General features: G+C 59.7%; 2 protein-coding genes across 7 annotated transcripts in view; both read right to left on the bottom strand.

The window, feature by feature from the left end:
• The window catches only part of AGRN (agrin), a 31786-nt gene extending 20803 nt beyond the window's left edge, over positions 1-10983 (bottom strand). For 4 of the 6 annotated variants that reach the window (XM_057556501.1, XM_057556507.1, XM_057556505.1 and 1 more), the window contains exons 1-2: positions 10642-10982; positions 8188-8449 (exon numbers count right to left, since the gene is read on the bottom strand). In XM_057556501.1, the coding sequence (XP_057412484.1) occupies positions 8188-8449; positions 10642-10848 (469 nt within the window). In that variant the 5' untranslated portion in view covers positions 10849-10982. Of the gene's footprint in view, positions 1-8187; positions 8450-10641 lie in introns of all 6 variants that reach the window. The other 2 variants (XM_057556514.1, XM_057556511.1) reach the window with 2 other exon arrangements.
• A 1872-nt stretch (positions 10984-12855) lies between these two features.
• Positions 12856-14156, bottom strand: ISG15 (ISG15 ubiquitin like modifier). The gene is made up of 2 exons (XM_007166269.3): positions 14063-14156; positions 12856-13607 (listed from the first exon to the last, which is right to left on the bottom strand). Exons 1-2 carry the CDS (start codon positions 14063-14065, stop codon positions 13098-13100), a joined length of 513 nt encoding a protein of 170 aa, XP_007166331.2. The 5' UTR covers positions 14066-14156; the 3' UTR covers positions 12856-13097.
• Between the last annotated feature and the right edge of the window lie 9156 nt (positions 14157-23312).

The following is a 23312-nucleotide window of genomic DNA, read 5'->3' as shown; positions in this document are numbered from 1 at the left end:
CTCGATGTCCCAGGCCTCACGTACGCAGATACATGTACACCCACTCACTCAAGTCTGCACAGGCACTGGGTGTCACACACTCACCTGCGTGCATACACACTGCACGCCTTCATGCAATGCAAAACTTGCCCCTCGGTCACACAACACACACTGGGTGTGCCCCCAAGTACACGGTGTGGTTGCGCCCCTCCAGGTGCTTCCCTGGCCCTGAGAAGGAAGATGGGGAATGGAGTCTAGAGAGGATGGGAAGTCCTACCTACTGGCCCCCCGCCGACCCCTTTCTTACGCAGATGACCCCTCCCTCACTCCGGAGGGGCCGGCCCCAGCTGCCCCCGAAAGGAGGGGGTGGGGGTGGGGCGGCACCGCCCTCCCGGCGGCGAGCACACACCGCGCGTGCGCACACACCTTTAAGGTCGGGTCTCGCGGCCGGCGGCGCCTCGGCTGGTCCCGCGGAGCGCGCGGTCCGCCTGTCCCCACCGCCGGGACCTCGAGGGTACCCCGCTTGTGTGGGAAGCGCATCGAACAGTCGAGCGCCGGCCGCCAGGCGGTCCGGAGTCACAGGTGTCTGGCCGTCCCGGTGGGGGAGGGGAAGAGGACGGGGCAGGGCGGCCCCTTCCCCCAGCCCCGGCCTCCTGGTGTCCGGTCTCAGGCTACGGCCGTCCCCTCCCCCTCGGCCTCAGCAGACAATGGGCGTTTCACGGCGGGACGTCGCTGCTGGACCCGGGCCCGCCGCTGGGAAGGAGGCGGTGTCCAGCCCGGGCCCCGATCGCCGCCTCAGGTGAGGCCGAGGCCGGGAGGCGCCCAGGTTTGAGTCCGCTGGCTGTGTGCCCACCCACCAGCCCCCGGGCAGGGCCCACACTCTGCCGGTTAGCCGGCGCCGCCGGCGCCGCCAGGCGGTATGATTAAGTGAGAGTTTGGGGAAGGGGCTCAGCAGGGCCAGCTCGTAGGGTGGCGGCCGCTGGCGGCTTGGACGGCAGCTGCGGCCGCTGACCCCTGGCTTCCCTCCTCCCTCATTACTCAGCCTTCCTCCTGCCCGGGGCCCAGCCGCCCTCAGCAGCCCGTCTGAGCTCCTCCGGGGGTAGGCTCAGTGCAGGCGGCGTGTCCCGAGTCGGGTCAGCTCTCTGCACCCTGGGAGGTTACCCTGTGACAGAGAGTGCACTAGATCGGAGGGGCGGGGGGTTTATCTGTACAGAGACCCGAAGGATGGGGAGAGGGGTTTGCACCCCCAGACAGAGGCAACTACAGAGGCCCAGGTGACAACGGGCTCAGGAGGCTGCAGGAGACCAGGAGGAGCCAGCCTGGTGAGGCCTCAGGGCAACAGGGGCCATGGGCGTATCCTCCGGCCTGGGGAGCGCTGGGAGGAGGGAGCCCGGTCCAGGGCCTGGACACCTGCCAAGACATAGGCTGAAGCCACCAGGGGGCGCCAGACGAACAGAGGAGGGGGCTGGTAGGCACCTGCAGAAGAGGGGGATGCGGTGGAGCTGATCCACGCCTTCGGTCCCTCCCCTCCAGGACAGCCCCAAAGCCACCTCTTTCGGCCAGGCCCTGCCCATCTCCGGGAGGAAAGAGAAAGCTGGAAGAGCCAGGGTGGCACCCAAGTGTGGTCAGTGCCTGGTGAGTGGAGACCCTGTGTCCTGCTGAGGGCCACACCAGGCAGTGAGGGATGCACCGTCCAGCACAACGGTCTGAGTTGGGGGATGGTGCTTCCTGGAGGTATTGACCGGCTGGATGTCAGGATGAAGAGGAGTGACAGACAGACACTTACTGGAACCAGAAAGGCAGGGGACAAAGGGGCAGAGAGACCGGCCAGACAGGAGAGAGCCGCAAAGACGGAAGACCAGACGCAGGACAGGAGATTGCAGAGGCAGGCAGCCAGGGTGCAGGCGGAGTTTCTCCCATGGGGGAGGGTGACCCGGACCAGCAGCAAAGGTGCAGCATCAGGTGGGAAGCTCCTGCTCAGAGGGGAGGGTCCCCCTCTCCCAGCCAGCGGGCTGTAGCTCTGGAGTCCTGGTTTCCAGCTCTCTCGCCCGCACCACGCCCGCAGCTGCCTTCTCCCACCCCTCAGCCAAGCTGCAGGGACTACCGGCTGCTCCCTGCATCTCAAACCTTGCTGTGCTGTCTTTCCTGCCCGGAATACACTTCCCCCTTGGCCTTCGCTCCTCAACACGCAGCTACACCTGGCCTCCTTGGAAAGCCCGTCCAGAACCTCGAAGGGCCCTGTGCAGGCGGCAGCGGCAGCCCATCCAGCGGCCCTGTGAGGATCTACTGGGGGCCCGTGAGCGGACGGGGTGGCTGAGGAAGGAACCCACGGATGGATTCACAAATGGACCCTGGCGACCCTCACCGCCTCCCCTCCAGGGAGAGAAGTGGACGCACGTTGCTCCCCACTGGTGGGTCAGGGACAGGCCACAGTCTGGCCCAGATGCTGTGCTCTTATTTCGCCCTCGTGTACACGGGAAGCCCGCATCTGTGGCCAGAGGGACAGGCTGCCTGCTTCTGCCGGGGCCAGCGCAGGGCGGCCCGGAGGCAGCTGCCAATGGGAGGGGCAGGGAAGCTTCAGGCCCGCCTCAGGCCAGAGGCAGACCAGCCTCTCCTGACTTGCCATACCTAACCCCTAACAGTGCCAGCCTCAGGGTCCGGCAGGCACGAGATGGGACAGGGAATCCAAGTGGCCCCAGGGACTCTTCCTGTCCCTCCCACAGTCCTTCCATCTCTGGCATTGAGAAACCCAGAGGCAGAGCCCACAGGAGGCGGGGCCCAGACCTCTGCCGGGTACGGGGGGTGTGAGGAGGGCATAGCCGGCCACTGGGGCAGCAGGCAGGAGATGGGAGCCACATGAGGGCAGAGGGCTGGAGCCCTGTTCCCAGGCCCCTAGGACACAAGCCAAGGTTGCCTGCTACCAGCCTGCTGGCAGAGCACCTGCAGAATCCCCTCCCCAGGCTGATACAAGGGTGGCAGGAACCATAGCCCGGCTGTGTGCCGGTTGGTACACCTGAGGCTGCAGGCACACGTGCGCACGTGCAGGCCACACAGCTGGAAACAGCAGGCTGCCTGGGAGGACAGAGAGCTTGCCCCTCCCATGCCTCTATGCCCTGGTGGGGAGGGGAGTTGGGAGGGGCCATCTTCCCCTTCCCAGGTCCAGCTGGAAGCAGCCCCTGGCAGGGGGCCTTCCTCAGAGGAAGTTCTCAGGATCTGCTCTGGGGGGAGAGGCCCCTTCGAGGGGAGCTTCCCTCCCCACTGGAAACTGCACCAGAGGCCTAGGTCACCCCTGCCCGGCTCCCAGCCACAGCCTGGGACTGGAACGTGATCCCTCCTGAGCCCCAGTGTAGCCCATGGGGGCACAGTGCCCTCTCACGAGCTGCATCACTGTCATCAGGGTAATTGGCACTAGGGCGCTGTCTCACTTCTGAGATCCCTTTTTCTCTTCAGTGAGAGGTGGGCACTCCCTGGGACTCTGGGGTGTCAAGGGTTACTGGGGCTATTTCAGTGATTGTGCCTGCAGCTGGGCCTTGGGGGCCTGCGTGGGGAGCCATGGTTCCCCTATCTCAATGGTGAGGGGGGGCTGGGGCCAGCAGAGCAGGACAGGAAAGGGAGCCCATTTTTCATCCCCCCCCCCAGGCCTCTAGGCAAGGGTAGAACTTGGCGGGGGGAGGGAGGGAAGTTGGCCTGGAGCCCTCAGGTGGAGGCAGAGGACGGGCGGGTGCAGGGGCAGGAGAGAGGCCTGTTTCTGCAGCTGTTTTCCACCTTCCTGTGGTGATGGGGGTGGGGGCAGGCTTTGCTTCTCAGGGGGCTGGGGGGAATTAACCCTTTAGGAAGGAAGCAAAGCAGGCTGGAGGAGGCTGTGCTGGCCTGACTGTAGCAGGGTGATGGTGAGAGTGACCTCTGGCTAGATCCACGGCCCTGAAGTCTGGGCCCACTCCCCTGCTAACCTTACCTGGCAGCCCCATGCCACCCTCTACACTCCCCCCACCTCAGCCTGTAGGATTGGCGGGGCAGGGGGCTGTAGCCCCACACCTGGGCCAGCTAGCCCTGACCAGGTGAATCTAATTTCTCCTCTGTGCACGTGGGTCCCAGCACCCCCAGAGATGCTGTAAGGGCACAGGCAGGCCCCACCGGAATCCACTCTGTCCAGCACCCTGGGGGAGGCCAGTATAGACAGCGGGAGAGGGGAGGACAGTTTCAAAACAACTTTTTTTTGCATTTCCAATCTGCAGGGGAGAATGGAGACCAGGGCTGTTCTCTGGGTGTGGAGCAGGGGTATGGGGTGGGGTCTGGAAAAAGCCCAGAGCTGTTTCCACTAGCTCAGTCGGGCGCAGTGAAGGGACAGGATCCAAAGCCCTTTGGTTTCAGGAGCAGCGCCCCGACCCAAGCCCCCGGGGCTGCCCCAGGGAGGACGCCAGCCAGCCCACCGTGGGCCCAGGGGAAGTCAAAGCCGGCACAGGTCCATTCTAGCGCTGACTATCTACCACGGACCCCCAGGTGGGGAGAGGACAGGCACGGGGCGGGGGGGGGGGGTGGTCACGCCCCACCTGAGCTGATGCCCCACCTCTGGCTGCTGGAAGGAAGGAGAAAGCCTGGGCGGGCAGCCTCCAGCCTGGGCCTGCCTCCTCTCCGACGACCTGCCAGGGGGAGGGGCTGAGAGGGCGCTGGGCGGGTCCGGAGGGGTGGGGTGAGAACCTCCAGTCTGGAAGAGGGAAACGGACAGGAAAGAGCCACCTCCCACCTCAGGGAGGAATGTGGCGGGAGTAGGACAGGCTCAGAGGACTTGGGGGCACAGAAGCTAAGTGCCAGACAGCAGAGGGACCCGCCCAGGGAGCTCCCCCTGGACTCCTACCGGCCCCCGCTCTGCTTCAGGGAGAGCCAGTCCCTGCCTGGGGGTGCCTGCAGTCCACACCCAGCTCCGCGGCCACAGGGCCTGCACCAGTGCCGGGCTGGCGGCCCGGGACCCAGCACCTCTCCGGCCTGAGCTGTATAGCACTGCCTTCCCACAGGCCCTAGAAGGCTGGCCTGGCAGGGAGGGAGGGTGCTCGCTGGAATCAGGCTGGCCAGGCTAGGCCACGGCCGCCAGGACCCCGGGCTTCAGGGCCGGGCAGGGCTGAGCTGGGCCAGAGCCAGACTCACCGACCCTGTCCCTGTGCCAGACCTGGAGAGGGCAGACAACACTTCCTTTCTCTCCTCCTGGCTCCTAGTGGGCAGGGAAGGGCCCCAGGCGTGCACCCCTCCTAGGGGCTTCCGGGGGCCCCAGGACCAGTCTTCATGAGGTGGGGGAGGGGAGGGTGGTGGGAGTGTATGGGCGCTGCCCAGACCAGGGCAAAGTGGCTGAAGGTTGGAGGAGATGCCTGCTCGGCTGCCAGCCTGGGCAGGCTCACGGTGCGTGGGCGGCTGGCACTGGAAGAGGCCAGGCCACTTCCCTGACAAAGCAGGGGGCGAGGGGCTCCTTCCGGAAGAGGCTGCGCCGGAGCAGAGCAGCGGTCTCCCTCAGCCACAGGTGGCGCAGAGGGAGGGACACGTACCTGTCTCAGTTATGCTCGGAATGAGGCTCCCGGGCGGAGGACTGGGGAGGAGCTTCCTGGGGGCTGGAGGCTGGGGGAGGGGCCCAGAGCCAGGAAGACCCTGCAGGCCCTGGGGGAGAAACTGAGGCAGGCAGTCCCAGTAGAGCTGGGGCCCAGGTGGGGACGAGCTGGGGGCATCCAGGCAGGTGGGCCTGGCAGGGTGTGCCCCTGACCTTGGCGGCTGTGGGCCTTTTGGGGGCCGGGGAGAGGTGTGATAGAGACAGGGGTCTTGGGTGGTCTCGGGGCGACCTCCACAAATCAGCGGCTGCCCAGCCTTCACTCTGGGCCCTGTGGGGCAGGGGCAGCTGTGGGCTCCCAGGAACAGAAGAGGGTCAGAATCAGACCGGGAGGGGTCATCTTAGTTCAAGCCCTGCCCATCCCTAACCCTAACCCCTCACTAGGGTGAGGCCTTGGCTCCCTGGAGAGCCTGGAGTGGGGTTTGAGGTCCTTATCTCCTACAGAATGGAAGGCGGGCCCTCCTCCCAGCCTTCTGGGGAGGTGGGGAGAGGACTGTCTCTTCCCGAAGCCTGGCCCCAGCTCCAGGGGGCCTTTTTCCTCAGGCCTTCGGGAGGCTCAAGGGGGAGGCACCCCCATCTAACTGGGGTCCCTGGGATGCACCCACCCTGCCCGCAGCCCCTGCCCCTCAAGGTGCCCCGGTTTGCTTCCAAAGAAGGGATCCGTGTCATGGGCTCAGAACTTCCAGGGCTCCCTGGCTCCTTACAGCGGACCCCAAGCTTCTCACTCTGGGCCCCTCGCCTCCCTGGGGGCTTCCCCTCCACCCTGGCTCTACAACAAGGCTCCAAGCTACAGTCAAGGCTACTTCCTTTCCTTTCCTCTCCATGAACATCCTTCCCCAAGACCCTCCTCCTGGCAGGCCCACCCCGGAAGAGTCTGGTGGCCTCGGCCCCTTCTGGGTGCTCACCCCATTGCTACACACTGGCCTGTGGGTCCCAGCACCACCCTCCCCCCACCGGCCCAACTGGAGCTGGGGGCCTAGCCTGGTCCCTATCCTGGGCAGCCAGCATACAGTAGGTGAAGTCTCGCTAGGAGCTCTCCCTGTGGGCCCTCCTCTCCAGGTGTCCCTCTGCCCAGCCTGATGTATCCGGAACCAGGGCCTGGCCTGGGTAGAGCAGGATCTGGCAAGATGGCAAATCTTGTTCTGCCCGGGGTGGCCCTCCTGCCACATGCCCTCTGACCCCACAGAAGGCCGGTTACTGAGTCGTGGACCCTCAGGCTGGACCCGCACAGCTGCAGAGTTGGTGACGCGCCTTCTTGATCTTGCAGAAACGGGACTCTCTGCGCCCTGACCCCTCTCCTTAGCCCCCAACTCCTCTTTCAAAACTGGGCATCACACCCCACAGCCTGCCCCGTCCCCATGCCACCCTCCCATCTCTTCCCTAGACCACAAGCTTCCAGAGCAGGGCCAGTGTCTCCAGTCCTCACTTGGTGGGAGGGCCATGCTGGGACCTCCTCAGCTAAGCTGGTGCTGCAAGGGACCAGGGACACAGCCCCGCTGGCCTCTCTGTATGACGTTGCAGGCTGGGACCCTGGACACAGCCCCAGGAGCAACGCACTACAGGCTGAGCAGGGTGCTACAGGGTTCCCCACTTCAGGCCCTGCCCCTCCCCCTGCACAGTCCACCCCAGGCCGGATGAGTCCACCACCCAGGACCCCGCAAAAGCCAAGCCAGCATCACAGCAGTAAGTTGGGTAGAAGATGGAACTTCCCTGCTGGCCAACAGAGCAAATCAGAGGGACAGGGTCACCTTCCCAGGACAGGAAGTCAAGGACCCTTCCCACTGCCCTGGGAGGAAGCGTTCTCTCCTCTCTCCGCCCTCTCCCATACATCCCTTCCCAGGCAGCCATGAGGGGACAGACAGGATGTGAGGGCGACGGGCAGTTCCTACGTTCTCCCTGCTACATTCCTCAGCCAAGGATCTCAGCCCCCAGCTGGGATTCTCCTGGGTTGAGGTGGGTGGGTGAGCCCTGGTCGTGAGTCCCGCTCACCTCTCAGAGGCTGGGCTGGGGGAGGGATGCTCTTGGGCCATTCAGAATGGACACGTGGGGAGAGCAGACAAGGAAAGGTTCTGTACCTCTGTGAGGGGATCCCACACCCACTCAAACTCCTGGAAGCAGCCCACTCCACATAACTGCCCCTCCCAGAAATGACAGGCCTCTTGGAACACATGGCGGGGCAGCCCCACCTCCAGCACAACAACCCTTAAGCCCCACCCCAACGGGTTTGCTCAACATCTGGGCCCTGTCTAAACAGATGTTTGGGCTTCTGCAGAACACAAACAACGGATGTTCATTCACCTGGTCCCAGCCTCTCTCCTAGAACAGGGAACTCCAGGAAGGGGCATGCAGAACTACGGAGGGGGAGGGGAAGGAAGAAAAAGGAGGCCTGTCCCTTTGCAGGTCTGGGACTCGCTTGGCTCCAAGACAAAAAATGGTGGCATCCCCAGGGCCAGGGTGGGGAGCGCTGCTAATATCAGAGATTGGAGCTGAGATGGCTGGGAAGCCAGGGAGCGGGGACTCAGAAAAGGAGGTTGGACCGCAAGATGCCAAGTGCTCCAGCCTACAGCAAACTCTCTTCTGCCCCCCAAGGCACCTCCTCTGCTCTGCCCTTCACGCACCTTCCACGCAGTGCTCTACCTCCTCCAGGTTCCGCAGGGTGATGCGCATGAGGCTGGAGTTGAGCATGAGCTCATTCTTGTGGGCCGGCCACAGGTACGGCGGGGCGGGGTTCACAAAGAAGATCCTGGTGTCCCCAGTGGACACCTGGTTGTCACAGATGAGGGGGTCTCCGAAGCCGCCAATCACCACCTTGTTGCCTCCATCCAGCAGGCTCTCCTGGGCCACCACATCTTTGCCCTTCAAGTACCGCCAGACCCGAACCTGGGGTGGACATGGGGGGTGCGCAGGTGTCAGTGATCCTCTTCCCACTGGGGAGGGGTGGCCGCAGAGGCCAGAGGCAAACACCAGACTGGCGCCTGGGCTTTTTCCTCTCTTCCCACCTCACTTGCTCAGGCCAGGTGTCCAGAGTAGATAGACCCAAACCCTGGGCAGATGTGTAGATATCTTTGGGTCAGCCCCCCCGGAAGGAAGCTGCAGGGAAGCACACACACGATGGATGCCACTGCCCACCCATGTGTGTCACACACTAGGACACCTGGCCTGCAAACACACCCCTTTCCTCAAGAAGCAGCCCCCCGACCCCCAGGTCTAAGTGACCCCAGCCACCCCAATTCCAATAATGTCCATCTCGGCTCAGGCTGGATACGGGAAGGGGACTCAGCCAGCCTGGGGTGCCTGCCTTCCATGCCCCACTCTCCCTATCGACCCACCCACTGCTCGGCCCACCCCTGGGCAGAGCCAGGAGCAGCTGAGGTAGATGATGAAGTTTCAGGGTGATGAGCTCTGAGCTCAGGGCTCTGGGCCAGCTTGGCTCCGTGCAGCCCTGTGGGTGGGCGAAGACACCATGCCCCCCAGCAGGTGAAACGCCCTCCTCCTGCAAGGCTCCTACAGTGAGTGCGGTCAAGGCAGCCTGTGAACCTCAAAAATCAAGCCTGGGCAGCACAGGGCAGCCCCGCCCTCCCCACTCTGCTCTTGGGGCCCTGAGGGTACCTGCTCTGACAAACCAGGCCCTGGGACGCCCACGGCCTGCTGGGGGTCGGGGGAGGAGGGTCGCAGGGGCTGCAGTCAGAACAGGCGGCCCTAAAGGAAAAGGTCCATGGGGACACGTGCCCATGCATGCTGCGCCTGGGAAGACACCCCTTTCCTCAGGAGCTCTGGGGGGCCACGACTTCCAGAATGGGGAATGAAAGACAATGGTGGCCCGGCCACCTGCCTGCCCCTGCTGGGAGCCTCGGGTCTGAGAAATCTGCAGGGACTCCCTCCACCCTCCAGTGGCCCAGGGGAGGTGGGCGAGCCTTGGCCAACTCTCCCCCCCCACCCCTAGACACACAGTAGGCTCTAGAAGGACGACAACTAGCAGGGGAGGGCTGGGTGGCTTTCATCGCCTCCCCCCACCCCAGCCACACCCAGGAGCAGCGGGGAGGAAGTCGGGAAAATCCTGCAGGGACTTGGCAAAGTGCCCTGGCGGTGGTGGAGGGGAGGGGGCCCGGCGGGGGATCCCAGCTGTAGCCCGCACAGGCCAGGCTGAAAGAAGCTGCCACCCCTCCCCATCTCCAAGGAAGAGGAATGATCCGATTTCTGGTCGGGGAGGTGGTTTTAGGGGCCAGAGCGGGGCAGGGCCCTGGGTCCCTTGAGCCCTCCCTAGGAACAGATTGTGGGAAAAACCCCACCAGACCTATCCCAGGGGGCTCCCAGATCCAACTGAAGGGGAGGCCAGGCAAGTCCCCCCTCCCCGTGGCCGGGGGAGATCCAAGTCTCTCAGGAGCAGGATGGGGCACCTGCCCTGCACCCCGACACTTGAGGCTCAGCAACGGCCCCGCCCACTTCTCTGCTCCGGCCCCCACACCCATCACTGCAGCATGCCCCACCAGGAGCCCTGGGGTTGGGAGATAACATGTGCACCCCTCCACTCTCTCCTGACCACCCCTCCTCGCCTCTGGGGGGAGGGGGGCGACAGCACTGACCACAGGCCAAAACCCCACCTCCACCCCAAGCAGAAAGCGTCACCTCCCCTCGTCCCTGTTCCTTTTCTTTGGCCGGTGGGTAGGGGGTGCGGTAGCCGAACATTCTCCCTGGGGGGAGGCGCACTTGTTTCCAGTAAGGGAGTGGGCTTGGGTTGAAGGGGCAGACACGATCAGGTCTCCGGGGCCTGGGCACCGCGAGGCGGGATGGCAGCGGCACCGCAAGAACTTTCCCTCCAGCGCTCGCGAGTTTTCCCAGACCCGGCGCCCCACGCGGGGGTCGGCGGTCGCCAAGGGAGCGGGAGCGGGCGCTGCGGAGCGTCTGGGGCTCGTTCCCACGGCCCGGGGCGGGGGTCTCCGCGGGGCGGCCGGCGTCGCGATGGGAGGACCTCCGGGCTAGGGGGCCGGGATCGCGGGGGAGAGGCCCCCAACCCAGGCTTCCAGGACGGTCCGAAGGGGGCTCAGGGTCCCGGGGGTCCCGCGGGGGCCCACCTTGCACGAGTACGTGTGCTGCACCGGGTCCACGTTGAGGATCTCCTCCACGGTGCCGGTGAGCACCACGTTCGCCTCCTCCTCCCGCCTCTCCAGCGCGCGTTCGGGGCACGTCCCGTCGGCGCCGGGCAGGGCGCGCGCGGCCACCACCAGGAGCAGCAGCAGTGGCTGCAGGGGAGCCCGGCCGGACGGCCGCAGGCTGGCCATGGCGCGGGCGGAGGACGGCGGAAGGCGGCCGGAGCAAGCTCACGGGCCGGGCCGCGCCAGGGACTGGACTGGACAGGACGGGACGCAGCTCCTGGGAGGCGGCGGGAGCGCGGGCGGCGCGGGGGCGGACCGGGGGCGGACCGGGGGCGGGACCCGGGGCAGCACCACCCCCTTCCCGCCCCCCCCCCGCCCCGGCCCGCCCGGCGCCCTGCGACCCGCGGCGGCCGCGAACAAAGCGCCGGGACGGCGGCGCCGGGCGGAGGCCTGGCTGGGGGAGGGAGAGGGCCAGTCTGGGTCGGGCCCATGTGGGTGATGGGCCTGGCCCGGCCGAGGGGCGGGGGCGGGGCGGGATCGAGGGTGCTCTCCCTGCTGCGGCGCACCCCCACGGACGCCCCTCCCCCGCCTGCGCGGACGTTCCCCACCCCCGCCAGGAAATGCGGCTGAAATCGGGTTAATGCATAATCTGGAAGCGACGTGACGGGACTTCCAAGGGGCTCCAGGCTGCGCCGGGGCTGGGGCGGCGGGGGCTCCCCGGCCGCGGGGAGGGGCTGCCAGATCCGGGGCCCCGCCGCCCCTCGAGCCCTGCAGGGCTGCGCCCCACCCCCGGCAGGAGGAACCTGACGGGGGACCCCAGCCCCTCGCTGGAACTGGGGACGGAAGCTCGGCCGGCCCGGGACCCCCGGCCTGCCGGGACCAATGCGGGCCGGGGGCTGCGGCGATTGGTCGCAACGGAGCGCAGACCCGCCCACCTCCCGGTCCCGGCTCAGCTCCGGCCCCTCTGCAGGGCTGCGGGCTCCCCCTGCTGTCCGAGGCGGCGATCGCGTCTGCGGCGGACGGCCAGCCACGCCCCCTCTCCAGCTCCCCCAAGGCGCTTCTCCAGACAGACCCGCAGGGTCCAGGGGGGTAAACCGAGATCCGGAGGGTCCAAATTAGACCCCGACCTAGCTGAAGATGGTGGGGGTGGGGAGGGAGAGGAGATCCCTCTGTCTCTCCAGGGTCGGGTCTGGCGCACATCCCCTCACCCAAGCCAGTCACAGATCTCTGAGCCGGAGGCAATGAAGGGTGAACAGCAGCAGAGGCCCCTCTGGAGGACCCTACCTCACCTAGACCCTGGTGGGGGGATTCAAGAAAGGAGGGTGGCACCGAGGGGGTGTGCTTACACTTGTTAAGTTACAGTATGACAAAGAGGTGAGGTTGGGGACCCAGGAAATGAGGTTGGAGCCAGGAGCCCTCCCACACACACACCTGCGTGTCTACACATATCTGTCACAGGCAAGCCAGGTCTGGGGGGTCCCCCAGCTCGGATACGGACTCCCACAGACCAGAAAGGGGGCTTCTGGGTCTCCGGCCAAATGCCACTGAAGAGTCTGAAGGCTGAGGACTGAGTGTCCCCAGAGTCATGGACTTTGGCCCAGAGAGGTGTACGTTCTGTGCCCCCCCCCCCCGCACCCGTGTCCAAGGCTGACTCAGCCTGGCTCCCGAGTGGCTCATGTGGAAAGCTGGCACAGAAAGATGCATCCAGTGTGGAAGTGGCTGTCGTTTTGCCAAATTAGGTGCCCCCTATCTGGGACAAACTCTTCCACATGGATGGGAGGAACCCCCATCCCAGGTACCCCCTCACCTACTGGCTGTGGCCCCTCCCTGAAGTGAACCTTGAAGGAGGGTGTATTTGCTGATTCAGCAGCCCGCCCTGATGGTGATGTGTGTGCCCAAGGCCCTGTCACCACTTTTCCGCAGACCAATGCAGGCTGGACAGTGTAGGCTGATGGTTCCTGGAGGGCCAAGAGGCCCCCAGCCCCCAGCTGGTGTGGGGAAGCCTCCCTCACAACTGGCCCAGGCAGGCCCTACAGACTCACCGCTTCCAGGGACACTCGCCTTGTGGCCTTTGGGACCTCGCCAGGCCTTCCCCTCCCCGTGCTATCTGCTGACCCAGATGTGAGGGGTGGGGACCAGTTGTGCAGGCAGGGGCTGACCATGGCTCAATGTGAAGACAGGGATAGGCTCCAGCAGATATGCCTCTTTTTATTTCTCTAGAAGTTAATTTCCACATCTTCAGTTTCTCTGGGGGCGGGGGGAGGTCACCATTTTGATCCCACTAGGCTTGTCCCTTAACTTGGCCACCCTAGCCTGCGGATCCCCCCAGCGACCCTGGGTCCCCTCATACCACTCCCTCCTCCACCCCTCCCCCAATCTCGTCGGAAGGGTGCAGACTGATGCTACAGAGGGTGCTACAACTGTATTCCTGGTGCTCAGTGGGGCGCCCTCCCCGCGGCCCTCCTGGCCCTGCCCCGCCCCCCCCGCAGGCGCAGATTCATGAACACGGTGCACAGGGTTGTGAGGCCGTACTCCCCCAGCTGGCACTTGTCCTCCATGGGCTTCCCCTCGAAAGTCAGCCAGAACTGGTCGGCTTGCACGTGCTCCTTTTGGCACACTTGCTGCTTGAGCTCGGCCACCCTCTGCGTCAGCTGGACCACGTAGGTGCTGCTGCGACCCTTGTCATTCCTCACCAGGATGTTCAGGGGCTCTTTGCAGCTCTGCACCATCAGCAGAACGGTGCTGTTGGGGCCCAGGCCCTGGCAGACCAGGGGCACCCCGTCCTGCAGCACCTCGCGAGTGTCCTGGTGGGCCAGGTGCTGCTGGAAGGCGGGCACGCCGATCTGCTGGGCGATCTGCTGCTTCAGCTCGGATGCCAGCATGGAGTCCCTCAGGGGCACCAGGATCTCCTGGCCCCCTAGCATCTTCACCTTCAGGTTCCTACCCTGTGGGCATCACACAGGCTCAGAGACCCTGGCACCAGTTCTGGGACCACTGCACGCGTGACACTGGCAGTGGGGCACGCTGTTAGACCCCGGGGATGCTGCTCCCTCCTCTCCAGCCTCCCCACCCACCAGGAGGGGGACGCCAGGTGCTGGAGAGTGCATGCGGGCATTTCTAGAAGAATAGCCACCACCCCCACGTGTTGCCTCCCTTCACCTGCTAAGATGCCTCCCTGTGCTGATCCCAAGGGATCTCAGGGTTTGCCACTGGGCAGAACCCACCTCTGAGGACCCAGACCCTGCTGTCAGAAGGAGCCCTGTCCTTCCCCCCACGCTTAAGAACCTGGGGGTTCTGAGCAGCTCTGCCTGCCTTGCATATGTAGGTGTTCCGCCCCTGGGAGATGCCACCAGGGGAAGGGGTACGAGCCCACCTGCCCCACGTGTCAAACCCGCCTCACCATGGCTGTGGGCTCTGGCGCCAGGTCCTCCGCAAGCACTGGTTCGCTGCCTCTTGGCTCTCAGCTCTTCTCCAGCCCTGGCAGCTCAGCCCTTTTAAAGCCTGAGCAACCACGTCAGAGGGCGGTGTCGGGGAGCCAGCCACACAGTAGCCGAATTCAGCTTCAGTTTCGGTTTCCTTTTCCCAAGGCGGGCCCTGGAGTGAATAGCAGAAACAAAACAGAATGACAATGACAAGAAAGTGAGGTAGGTGTGGGCTGGGGCTTTCCACCTGGCCGGCGGGGCCTGGGGACTGTGACAGCATCCCCGCCTCCAGGGGTGTGTGTTCAGAAACCCCCTGCATGTCCAACACCTCGGGTCCTTTGCAAGACACACACACATCATAACATGAGCTAACAATTGGAAACTTTCACTTTCCATTTACCAATCTGCAAAATTAGTAAACTCGGAAATCATTGCCAGCGTTAATTCAGAAATAACATAAAATAGTGACAATCTAAACTGCCCAGAGATAACCACCATTTGTTTATGACAATATTTGTTCAGATTGCTTTTTAATTAATTAATCAATCAATCAGTTAATTAATGGCTGCTTGGGTCTTCGTTGCTGTGCACGGGCTTTCTCTAGTTGCAGTGAGTGGGGGCTACTCTTTGTTGCGGTGCGTAGGCTTCTCATTGCAGTGGCTTCTCTTGTTGCGGAGCACTGGCTCTAGGTGTGCGGGCTTCAGTAGTTCCGGCATGCGGGCTCAGTAGTTGTGGCACACGGGCTTAGTTGCTCCTCAGCACGTGGGATCTTCCTGGACCAGGGGTTGAACCCGCGTCCCCTGCATTGGCGGGTGGATTCTTAACCACTGTGCCACCACGGAAGTCCCTGTTCCGATTGTTTTAATGAAAGAGATGTATCTTATTTTCTACAAAAATGAACTCCTGGACACTATTGACAAAGTGAAAAAAACTATATACAAAATGGTAGAAAATATTTGCAAATCACATGTCCGATAAGGGTCTAGTATCCATAATATATAAGGAACTTTTACAACTCAACAACAAAAAGATAAACAACTCAACTAAAAGTTGGGCAAAAGACTTAAACAGACATTTTAAAATAGAATATATATATATAAATGGCCAACAACCACATGAAAAGATGCTCAACATCATTGGTCACTAGAGAAATGCAAATCAAAACCACAGTGAGATACTATGTCACACCTGTTAGCACAACTATAATAATAATAATTAAAAAGGGAATAATAACAAGTGTTGGTGAAGATGTAGAAAAAATGGAACCCTCATACATTGCTGATGGGAATGTGAAATGGTGCAGTCACTGTGGAAAACAGTCTAGTTATTCCTCAAAAGGTTAAACAGAATTTTCACGTGACCCAGCAATTCCACTCCTAGGGATATGCCCGAGAGAACTGAAAACAGGTGTTCAGAGAAATGCTTGCACACAAATGTTAACAGTAGCTCTATTCACAGGAGATGAATGGTAGAAACTGGGGGAGCAACCAAACCCATCAGCAGGTGGATGCATAGACAAAGTGTGGTCCATCCTTGTAATGGAATATTACTCAGCCATAAAAAGGAATGAAGCACTGATGCAGGCTACAATGTGAATGAACCTTGAAAACCTGGTGCTCAGTGAAAGAAGCCAGACACAAAAGGTCACATATTGTGTGATTCTACTGATATGAAATGTCCACAAGGGACTTCCCTGGTGGTGCAGTGGTTAAGAATCCACCTGCCAATGCGGGGGACATGGGTTTGAGCCCTGTTCCGGGGAAGATCCCACATGCCAAGGGGCAACTAAGCCCGTGCACCACAACTACTGAGCCTGCGCGCCACAACTACTGAGCCCACGTGCCTAGAGCCAGTACTCTGCAACAAGAGAAGCCACCACAATGAGGAGCCCACGCACTGCAACAAAGAGTAGCCCCCGCTCGCCGCAACTAGAGAAAAATCCTACGTGTAGCAACAACGACACAACGCAGCCAAAAAAAAGGTAAAGAAAATAATAATTAAAAAAAAAAAAAAAAGAAATGTCCACAATAAGCAAGTCCATAGAGACTGAAAATAGATTAGTGATTGCCAGGGGCTGGGGGGCAGGGGGCATGGGGAGTGACAGCTTCATGGAGACAAGGCCTCCTTTGGGAATGATAAAATGTTTTGGAACTAGATAGAGGTGATGGTTGTACTAAATATACTAAATGCCATTGAATTATGTACCTTAAAATGGTTAAGTTTATGTTACATGAACTTCACCTCAATAAAAAAGAAAAATGAAAAAAAAGAAACCCTCATGCTACTCTCACCATTTTGTAAACTGCTTCATTCACAAGTATATCACAAACATTTTTCCATATGAATAGATACTTTTATGCAAGTTGTTTTCATGGCTGCATATGTTGCCCATAGTTTAATGAGTCCATTATAGAATAGAGTGTAATTTAGTTAACCAATCCCATATTGTTGAATATGTAGGTTATTCCCACAAACAGCACATCACAGCCATATGTTAGCTAAAAGTAAAAATAAATACTTAGGGAATTCCCTGGAGGTCCACTGGTTAGTACTTCAGGCTTCCACTGCAGGGGGAATGGATTCAATCCCTGGTCAGAGAATTAAGATCTCACATGCTGGGCTTCCCTGGTGGCGCAGTCATTGAGAATCTGCCTGCCAATGCAGGGGACACGGGTTCGAGCCCTGGTCTGGGAAGATCCCACGTGCCGCGGAGCAACTGGGCCCGTGAGCCACGACTGCTGAGCCCGCGCGTCTGGAGCCTGTGCTCCGCAATGAGAGAGGCCACGACAGTGAGAGGCCCGCACACCGCGATGAAGAGTGGCTCCCGCTTGCCACAACTAGAGAAAGCCCTCGCACAGAAACGAAGACCCAACACAGCCATAAATAAATAAATAAACAAATACTTAAAAAAAAAGATCTCACATGCTGCATGGTACAGCAAAAATAAATAAGTAAATAAATAAATACTTAAAAATCAATACTTTTAAATACATTAAAAATCAAATAAATAAATTTTTAAATAAATAAGTAAAAGAATGGAAAAAACAAATTGTTTTGCCTGTGAATTGATCATTCCGCCTCCCCTCCCCCCAAATAATCTCATACGGCACCAAAGTTGTTAACATGCACAAAACAGTTTAAAAAATTGTTTCTTTATATTATTTTAAGTTTCTATCTTGACTCATTCCTTGCATAAATAATATTAGTATTATAAAAAGAAAACCAGAAACATAACAAAGAATACAGAATGTGAAAATCTCTCCATCTCCTTCAGATGACCATTATTTTGTTTTTGTTTCTGTTTTTGGCCATGCTGTGTAGCATGTGGGATCTTAGTTTCCTGACCAGGGATTGAACCCATATCTCCTGCATTGGGAGCCAGGAGTCTTAACCACTGGACCGCCAGGGAAGTCCCCAGATGACCATTATTAAACATGGCACAAAGATACAACAATTTAAAATTTTTTAAAAAGAAATTAAAAATTAAAAAATTTTAAAAATTTAAAAAGAGAAAACAAAAACATGGCATATATGTCTCCTGATTTCTTAATACTGACATACAGTAATAGAATCTTTATTTTCTTTTAGTTACTTCATTGAATGTCACCTGCTTTTGACAAGAGGAACTAAACACAAAGGCTTTAGGCAGGCAGAGTGATAGCACCTGGAAGCACGTGTCTCCGTGTCTTGGTGGCTTTTAAATCACCACAAATTGGTGGCTTAAAACAACAGAAGTTTATTCCCTCCCAGTTCTACAGAGCAGAGGTCTGAAATCCAGGGTGACTAAATGACCAGGGTTGTCAGCCCTGTTAAAAATAATCTGATTTTATGTGGCTTACAGAAGACATGAATCATCTGAAATATAAGGATATGGGAAACTGAAAGTAAAAGGATGAAAATAAACCTACCAGGTAAATGTTAACTAAAAGGAAGCCCATGTGGCTACATTAACGATTTTATTAACAGATTAACAAAGAAATCTTATAGTCAAAGCATTACTAGATACAGAAGGTTGTATAGCAACAAAAAGTTGAGTTCATTGGTAAAAAAAAAGATTTTAACTTCGTATGCACCTAATAACATGACCACAAAATATATAAGTTCTAGTCACAAACCTGCCTGAATATCCTATTTATGAAATTACAACAGCCACTTATAAAGGGTTCTTTGGTTAATATTTGGTTTCATTTACAAACTAACTTAAACTTCCTTAAACCTTTAAGACAGTATCTATATCATGTTTAACACACTTGCTTTTATTTTTAAGCCCTTCAATGATCTAACAGCAGCAGTAACAACAAAAAACCCTCCCAAGAAGTTCACAGTTCTCACCACGTACACCTGTGCACCCTGGTCCAGGGCACAATCACCTCTCGCCCAGGCTACTGTGGATACATCCCAGTGGTCGTGCTTCTATTCTGCCCCCCATAATTTGTTGTTGGCCCATTAGCCGAGTGACCTACACACAACCTTCTTTCCCGTGGCTTCCCATCACCCTCGGAGTGACCAGAGGAGCTTAGGCTTCGTCTGGCCACTCTGCTGGCCCTCTCATCTCCTCTCCTGCCCGCCTCCCCCCACCAAGTGCTTGGCTCCAACACTGGCCTCCTTGCCATGGCAAAGAGCTTCTGCAAAAATCCAGGCCGAAGGTGGTGGTGGCTTGCAGCCGGTGGTGAGAGAGCAAGAGGTCAGAAGTGGGTGTTTGGATACATCAGGGAGACAGAGCTGCTGTAGGACCTGATGGGGCAGCATTGGGAGTGGACTCCAAGGGTCAAGGATGCTGGCAGAATGTTGGTCTGAGAACTCTCAGAGGGTCAGATGCAGAGGAGGCTGGAGTCTCAGTCAGGCTCCCTCACCAGGCAGAGACCTCTCCAGCTGTCTGGACAGAAAAGTTAGTGTGAAGACGTGTTCCCCAAGTACCAGAGGACTGAAAGGCACGAGGAGAAGCTGGGGCCCTGCTGAGTCACGGCGGGCGGGAGACAGGACCTGAGAGAAAGGGCTGGGGATGTGGAGGGAGGAGGCAGGACCGCAGGCGACACTGTTAGAACAGCAGCCGAAGGGCGCTGGACCTTCCGCCTCAGGCTCCAGCCCCGACCTGGGCCCCCCTGTGGGCGGGGCTTCCGGTGGGTGGGGCCTCCAGGGTGGGTGGGAAACTGAGAGCTACAGTCAACAGCCAGCACCTGGGATCCGGAGCTTAGTTATTGACGTTACCCCAGGACACGCCATGGAGGCGAGGAAGTCCAGAAGGTTGGATCATCCGTGTGGATATTGAAATCACCAAGAACTGTGACAGGAGTGTCTGGAGAAAGTGACAGGGAACCAGGAGTAAACCCTTCAGGAAGGGCGGGGTCGACCCCACGGTTGCGGTCGACTGTAGTCTGTGTGGTCTGTTAAGCAAGGGGTGGTCTGTTAATAAGGTGAGGTTTCAAAGCTGGGGCTTTTTTGGTGAAGAAGAAACCGGTCTGGACGCGCCAAGCAGGAAGGACAGGGAAGCCCACCTCTCCCCAGGAGCGGTGGCCCAAGGAGAGTGGAGAGAAAAGCAGCGCCCACGGGAGCCCACAGGGAGGCAGCGTGCCAGGCAGATAGGGGTTGGAAGGAGATTCTGTCACCACCCAGAAGCTGGGGGACATGGCTCCCCAAACGTGGAGAGGTGTCAACGCCCAATTCAGGAGAAAGATGTTGACAGTGCCCAGATCACGGGGAAGGTACCGTCACGCGTCAGGTGTTGGGAGGACGCTCCCACCACCTGGCATCAGGCGGCCGAGGGAAGGTATGTCGGTCTCATGACCTGCAAGGTTGGAAGACGCCCCCTCCGTCGCAGGGGTGGGGACTGCCCTTGAACCTCAAGCCTCACTGTCGGCACCCTGGTGCTCCCGGCCTCTGCCTGGGTCCTGGGTATCTGCTTCCCTCATCTCTAGCCTGAAGGCTGCATTCCTCCAGCCCTGGCCTCTGCCACTTTATCATCCCAGCGACCAACTCCCATGCTGCGGGAGAGGACCTGCAACGGGTCTAGCCTGGTCACTTGGCAACTCTGGTCCTGGCTGCCTGAGTCCACAGGCCGCTGCCTCTTGGCAGAAGAGGAGGGAACAGGAGGGTAGGGGGTGCCGGAGGGGGTGGTCTATGATGTCTCTGATGTTCTGGGGCTCATATGCCTGTGGAATGCTGAGGGGCAGAGTGGGAATGCAGGTGCCACCCCCATGCTGGAGGTTGGGAGGGACGTGTTCACAGATCGCACGTGGCAGACCCCCAAGGGACACTGTCTGAATGATGTTGTGTGGAACGCTGTCATGGTAGCCAGAGGACCCCCCCCCCCCCACCAACCCAAGGCTGGAGCCCAGTGTCTGGCCTGGAAAATACACCTGTCTTTCCACACAGACTCCCCCACTGACTTTCCTGCCTCAGCCCCTTGCTCCCCATACTCGGTGGCCAACAGTGGGCCCTGGAGATGTCCCTGGGACCACCAGCCAACTGGGGCTTGGCCCACTCAAGCCTGGATCTAGGAGGACAGATAGTTGGCCTTTGATGGCTTGCAAAAATCAACTCAAACTCGTCAGATGGACAGCCAGGGCTCCAAGCTCCTGTGCCTCTCTTCCTGCCAGAGAAAAGAAGGAACAAGATGGGGAGTGGGGTGGGGGTGGGGGAGTGGGGAGGGGGGAGGGCCAGATCCAGGGCTTGGGCCATCTTAGTTATTCCAGTTACTACTGTTGTGTAACAAATGACCCCCAAAGGTCACAGTAACAACTGTCGTATTCTGTGAATCAAGAATTGGAACAAAGCACCCAGGAGCAGCTGGGAAGGCGTGAGGCGGGGGCTCTGAAGTAGGCTGGGATCACCTGTCCAGCAGCTGAGATTTCTGGGCTCCTGGCTCAATACTTATACAAGGCCCCTCCATGGGGCCTCTCCTTGGGGCTTCTCCATGGGGCCAGTCTGGGCTTCCTCACAGAGGGGCAAACGGGTTCCAAGAGCAGGTTTCCCAAGACAGCAAGGTGAACGTGTGTGGCATTTTTAAGGTCCAGCCTCAGAATTCACATCTCACCCCTGCCCCTGTCTTTGCTGGTCGATGTCATCACAAAATCTCACCAAGGTGCACCATAAGGGTATTTGGAGTGGGAGATATTGTTGTAGCCATCTTTGGAAAATGCAATATTCCACATCAATAGTCCTCAGCACTATTTCCCAACTGCAGCCCAGGACTCTCCCTCCCTGCTCAGAGCAAAGGAGCCCCTACGACCCCCAGGAGACCCGGCGGCCCTACCAGAGATCAAGCCCAGATGTAAAAGGCAGGGTAGGGGAACGGCCAGAGGTACGAGGGCCCAGAGACACGACCACACAGACGGTGTGGGTGACAACCCCAGGGAAACTCACTTTGCTCTGGGCTAGTGAAGGCTCCTTGCCGGGGCTGGGGCTGGGAGGCCAAGACACAGGCCCCTGGAGACCCTGGGTGGGGAGGGGGCGTCTCAGAGGGCAGAGGGTGCAGAGGGGCACGTGGCCGAGCTGAGTCCAGGTGGCTCCTCCCTGCCTGCATCTGCTTCCTTCCCCCGGGCAGTACCAACTGAAGCTGACTTGTGCTGGGTGTTTTCCGAATAGGAGCTCATTTATCTTCCCAACAACCCAGGGATAAATGAAAAGATAGCCCATTTTACAGGTGAGGAAACAGGTACCGGAGGGTAAGCGAACCCGTCTAACCGCTAGCAGGTAAAGAATGGTCAAACATGGCTCCTCGAGCCTCTCCTTGCGGTCTGAGCCCCCTGCCTGTGTGGTCTCCTGGGGGTGGGGGGCTGAGCCCACCCAGACCGCGTCCCAGCGCCCCGCCTGCCGGCCTGGGGTTCCGCCGACGCTTCCCAGCGGGGCACTCGGGGGCTTTCTCTCCTGCGTGCAGCCCGCCGGCGGGGGTGGGGTCGGGGTGGGGACTCCGCGACTCCCGCGGCCTCATCCACCGCAGGGCTGGTTCCAGCCACCCGGCGGCGCCGGGGCAGTCAGCGCTCCCAGGGCTTTCTGCGCTGGATGGGTCCCCACCGCCTGCTCCTGCCCGATGCCCGCGGCTTCCCAACGCTCCCAGCCCCGCACGCTCCTCTGGGGCTGCGCCTCTGGGGCCGGGGAGGGGAGAGGGCGGCCTGGCCTCGGGGGTGACAGCCCACAGACACACCCAGTGTAGCCGCCTCCCGCCCCACCCCGGGCGCCCCCGCAGACCGCTGAGAGGTCGGTTTCGCGCCGGGGGTGGGATGGGGGGGTTCCAGAGGGCGAGGCTAGGGCCAGACTAGGTTGGCCTCAGAAAGGAGAAAAGGCGTCTACACTGGGACCCTGGGCTGGGACCCCGGGAACTGGTGTTGGGTAAGGGGCCAGCCGGCGACCCCACCCACTGGGTAGGCCTAGCACCGAGGTGACCCTTCGGAGCTGCCAGTCGGCCCACTCCGCTGCTCCAAAAAGCCCAGCACGACTCTCCCAGGCCCCGCGCCCACCTGCCCCTGCCCCTCCTCCCTCGGGCCCTGTGGTCCCTTTCCACCCTGGGAATGCCACTTCCTCCCCGGGCCTTGCAGATCTGCCTTCTTTCCTGGAACCCACCGCACAGAAGCCGTCCAGACCACCCAGTCGAAAGAGGGGTTTCCTCTCCCCCAGCAACCTACCCATTTCTTTCTGTCTCTGGTAACTGCGACATAATTTTGCTTGTTTGCCGTCGCCCCCCGCGTCGGATTAGAGCCCGGGAGACGCTTCCTCAGCCCCAAGGGCAGGCTGGGTCTACCGTGGGCCTCAGGAGACATCTGTGGGATGCCGAAAAGACGGCCGCCAGGCCACAGTGGCCTGGAACCCTCAGTACTCAAAACACCAGACTGCCGGCGCAAGGGAATTCAGAACGAAAACATCAAACGCGAAAATAAGCTTAGCCCTCTTTTTTCCCCACAATGCCTCTTTGAAAAAACAAACAAAATTTTAACAGGTGTCCCTCATTTTTTAAAAAATAAATTTATTTATTTTTGGCTGTGTTGGGCCTTCGTTGTTGCACACGGGCTTTCTCTAGTTGCGGTGAGCAGGGCCCACCCCGCTTTGTGGTGCACGGGCTGCTCACTGCGGTGGCTCCCCTTTTTGCGGAGCACGGGCTCCAGAGCACAGGCTCAGTAGTTGTGGCGCACGGGCTTAGTTGCTCCGTGGCATGTGGGATCCTCCCGGACCAGGGCTCGAACTCATGTCCCCTGCATTGGCAGGCGGATTCCCAACCACTGTGCCACCAGGGAA

Source organism: Balaenoptera acutorostrata, chromosome 1, assembly GCF_949987535.1.
Source record: "Balaenoptera acutorostrata chromosome 1, mBalAcu1.1, whole genome shotgun sequence".
NCBI classification, from domain to species: domain Eukaryota; kingdom Metazoa; phylum Chordata; class Mammalia; order Artiodactyla; family Balaenopteridae; genus Balaenoptera; species Balaenoptera acutorostrata.
Note: the sequence above shows the minus strand (reverse complement) of the source record. Positions and strands in the feature narration are given on the sequence as shown.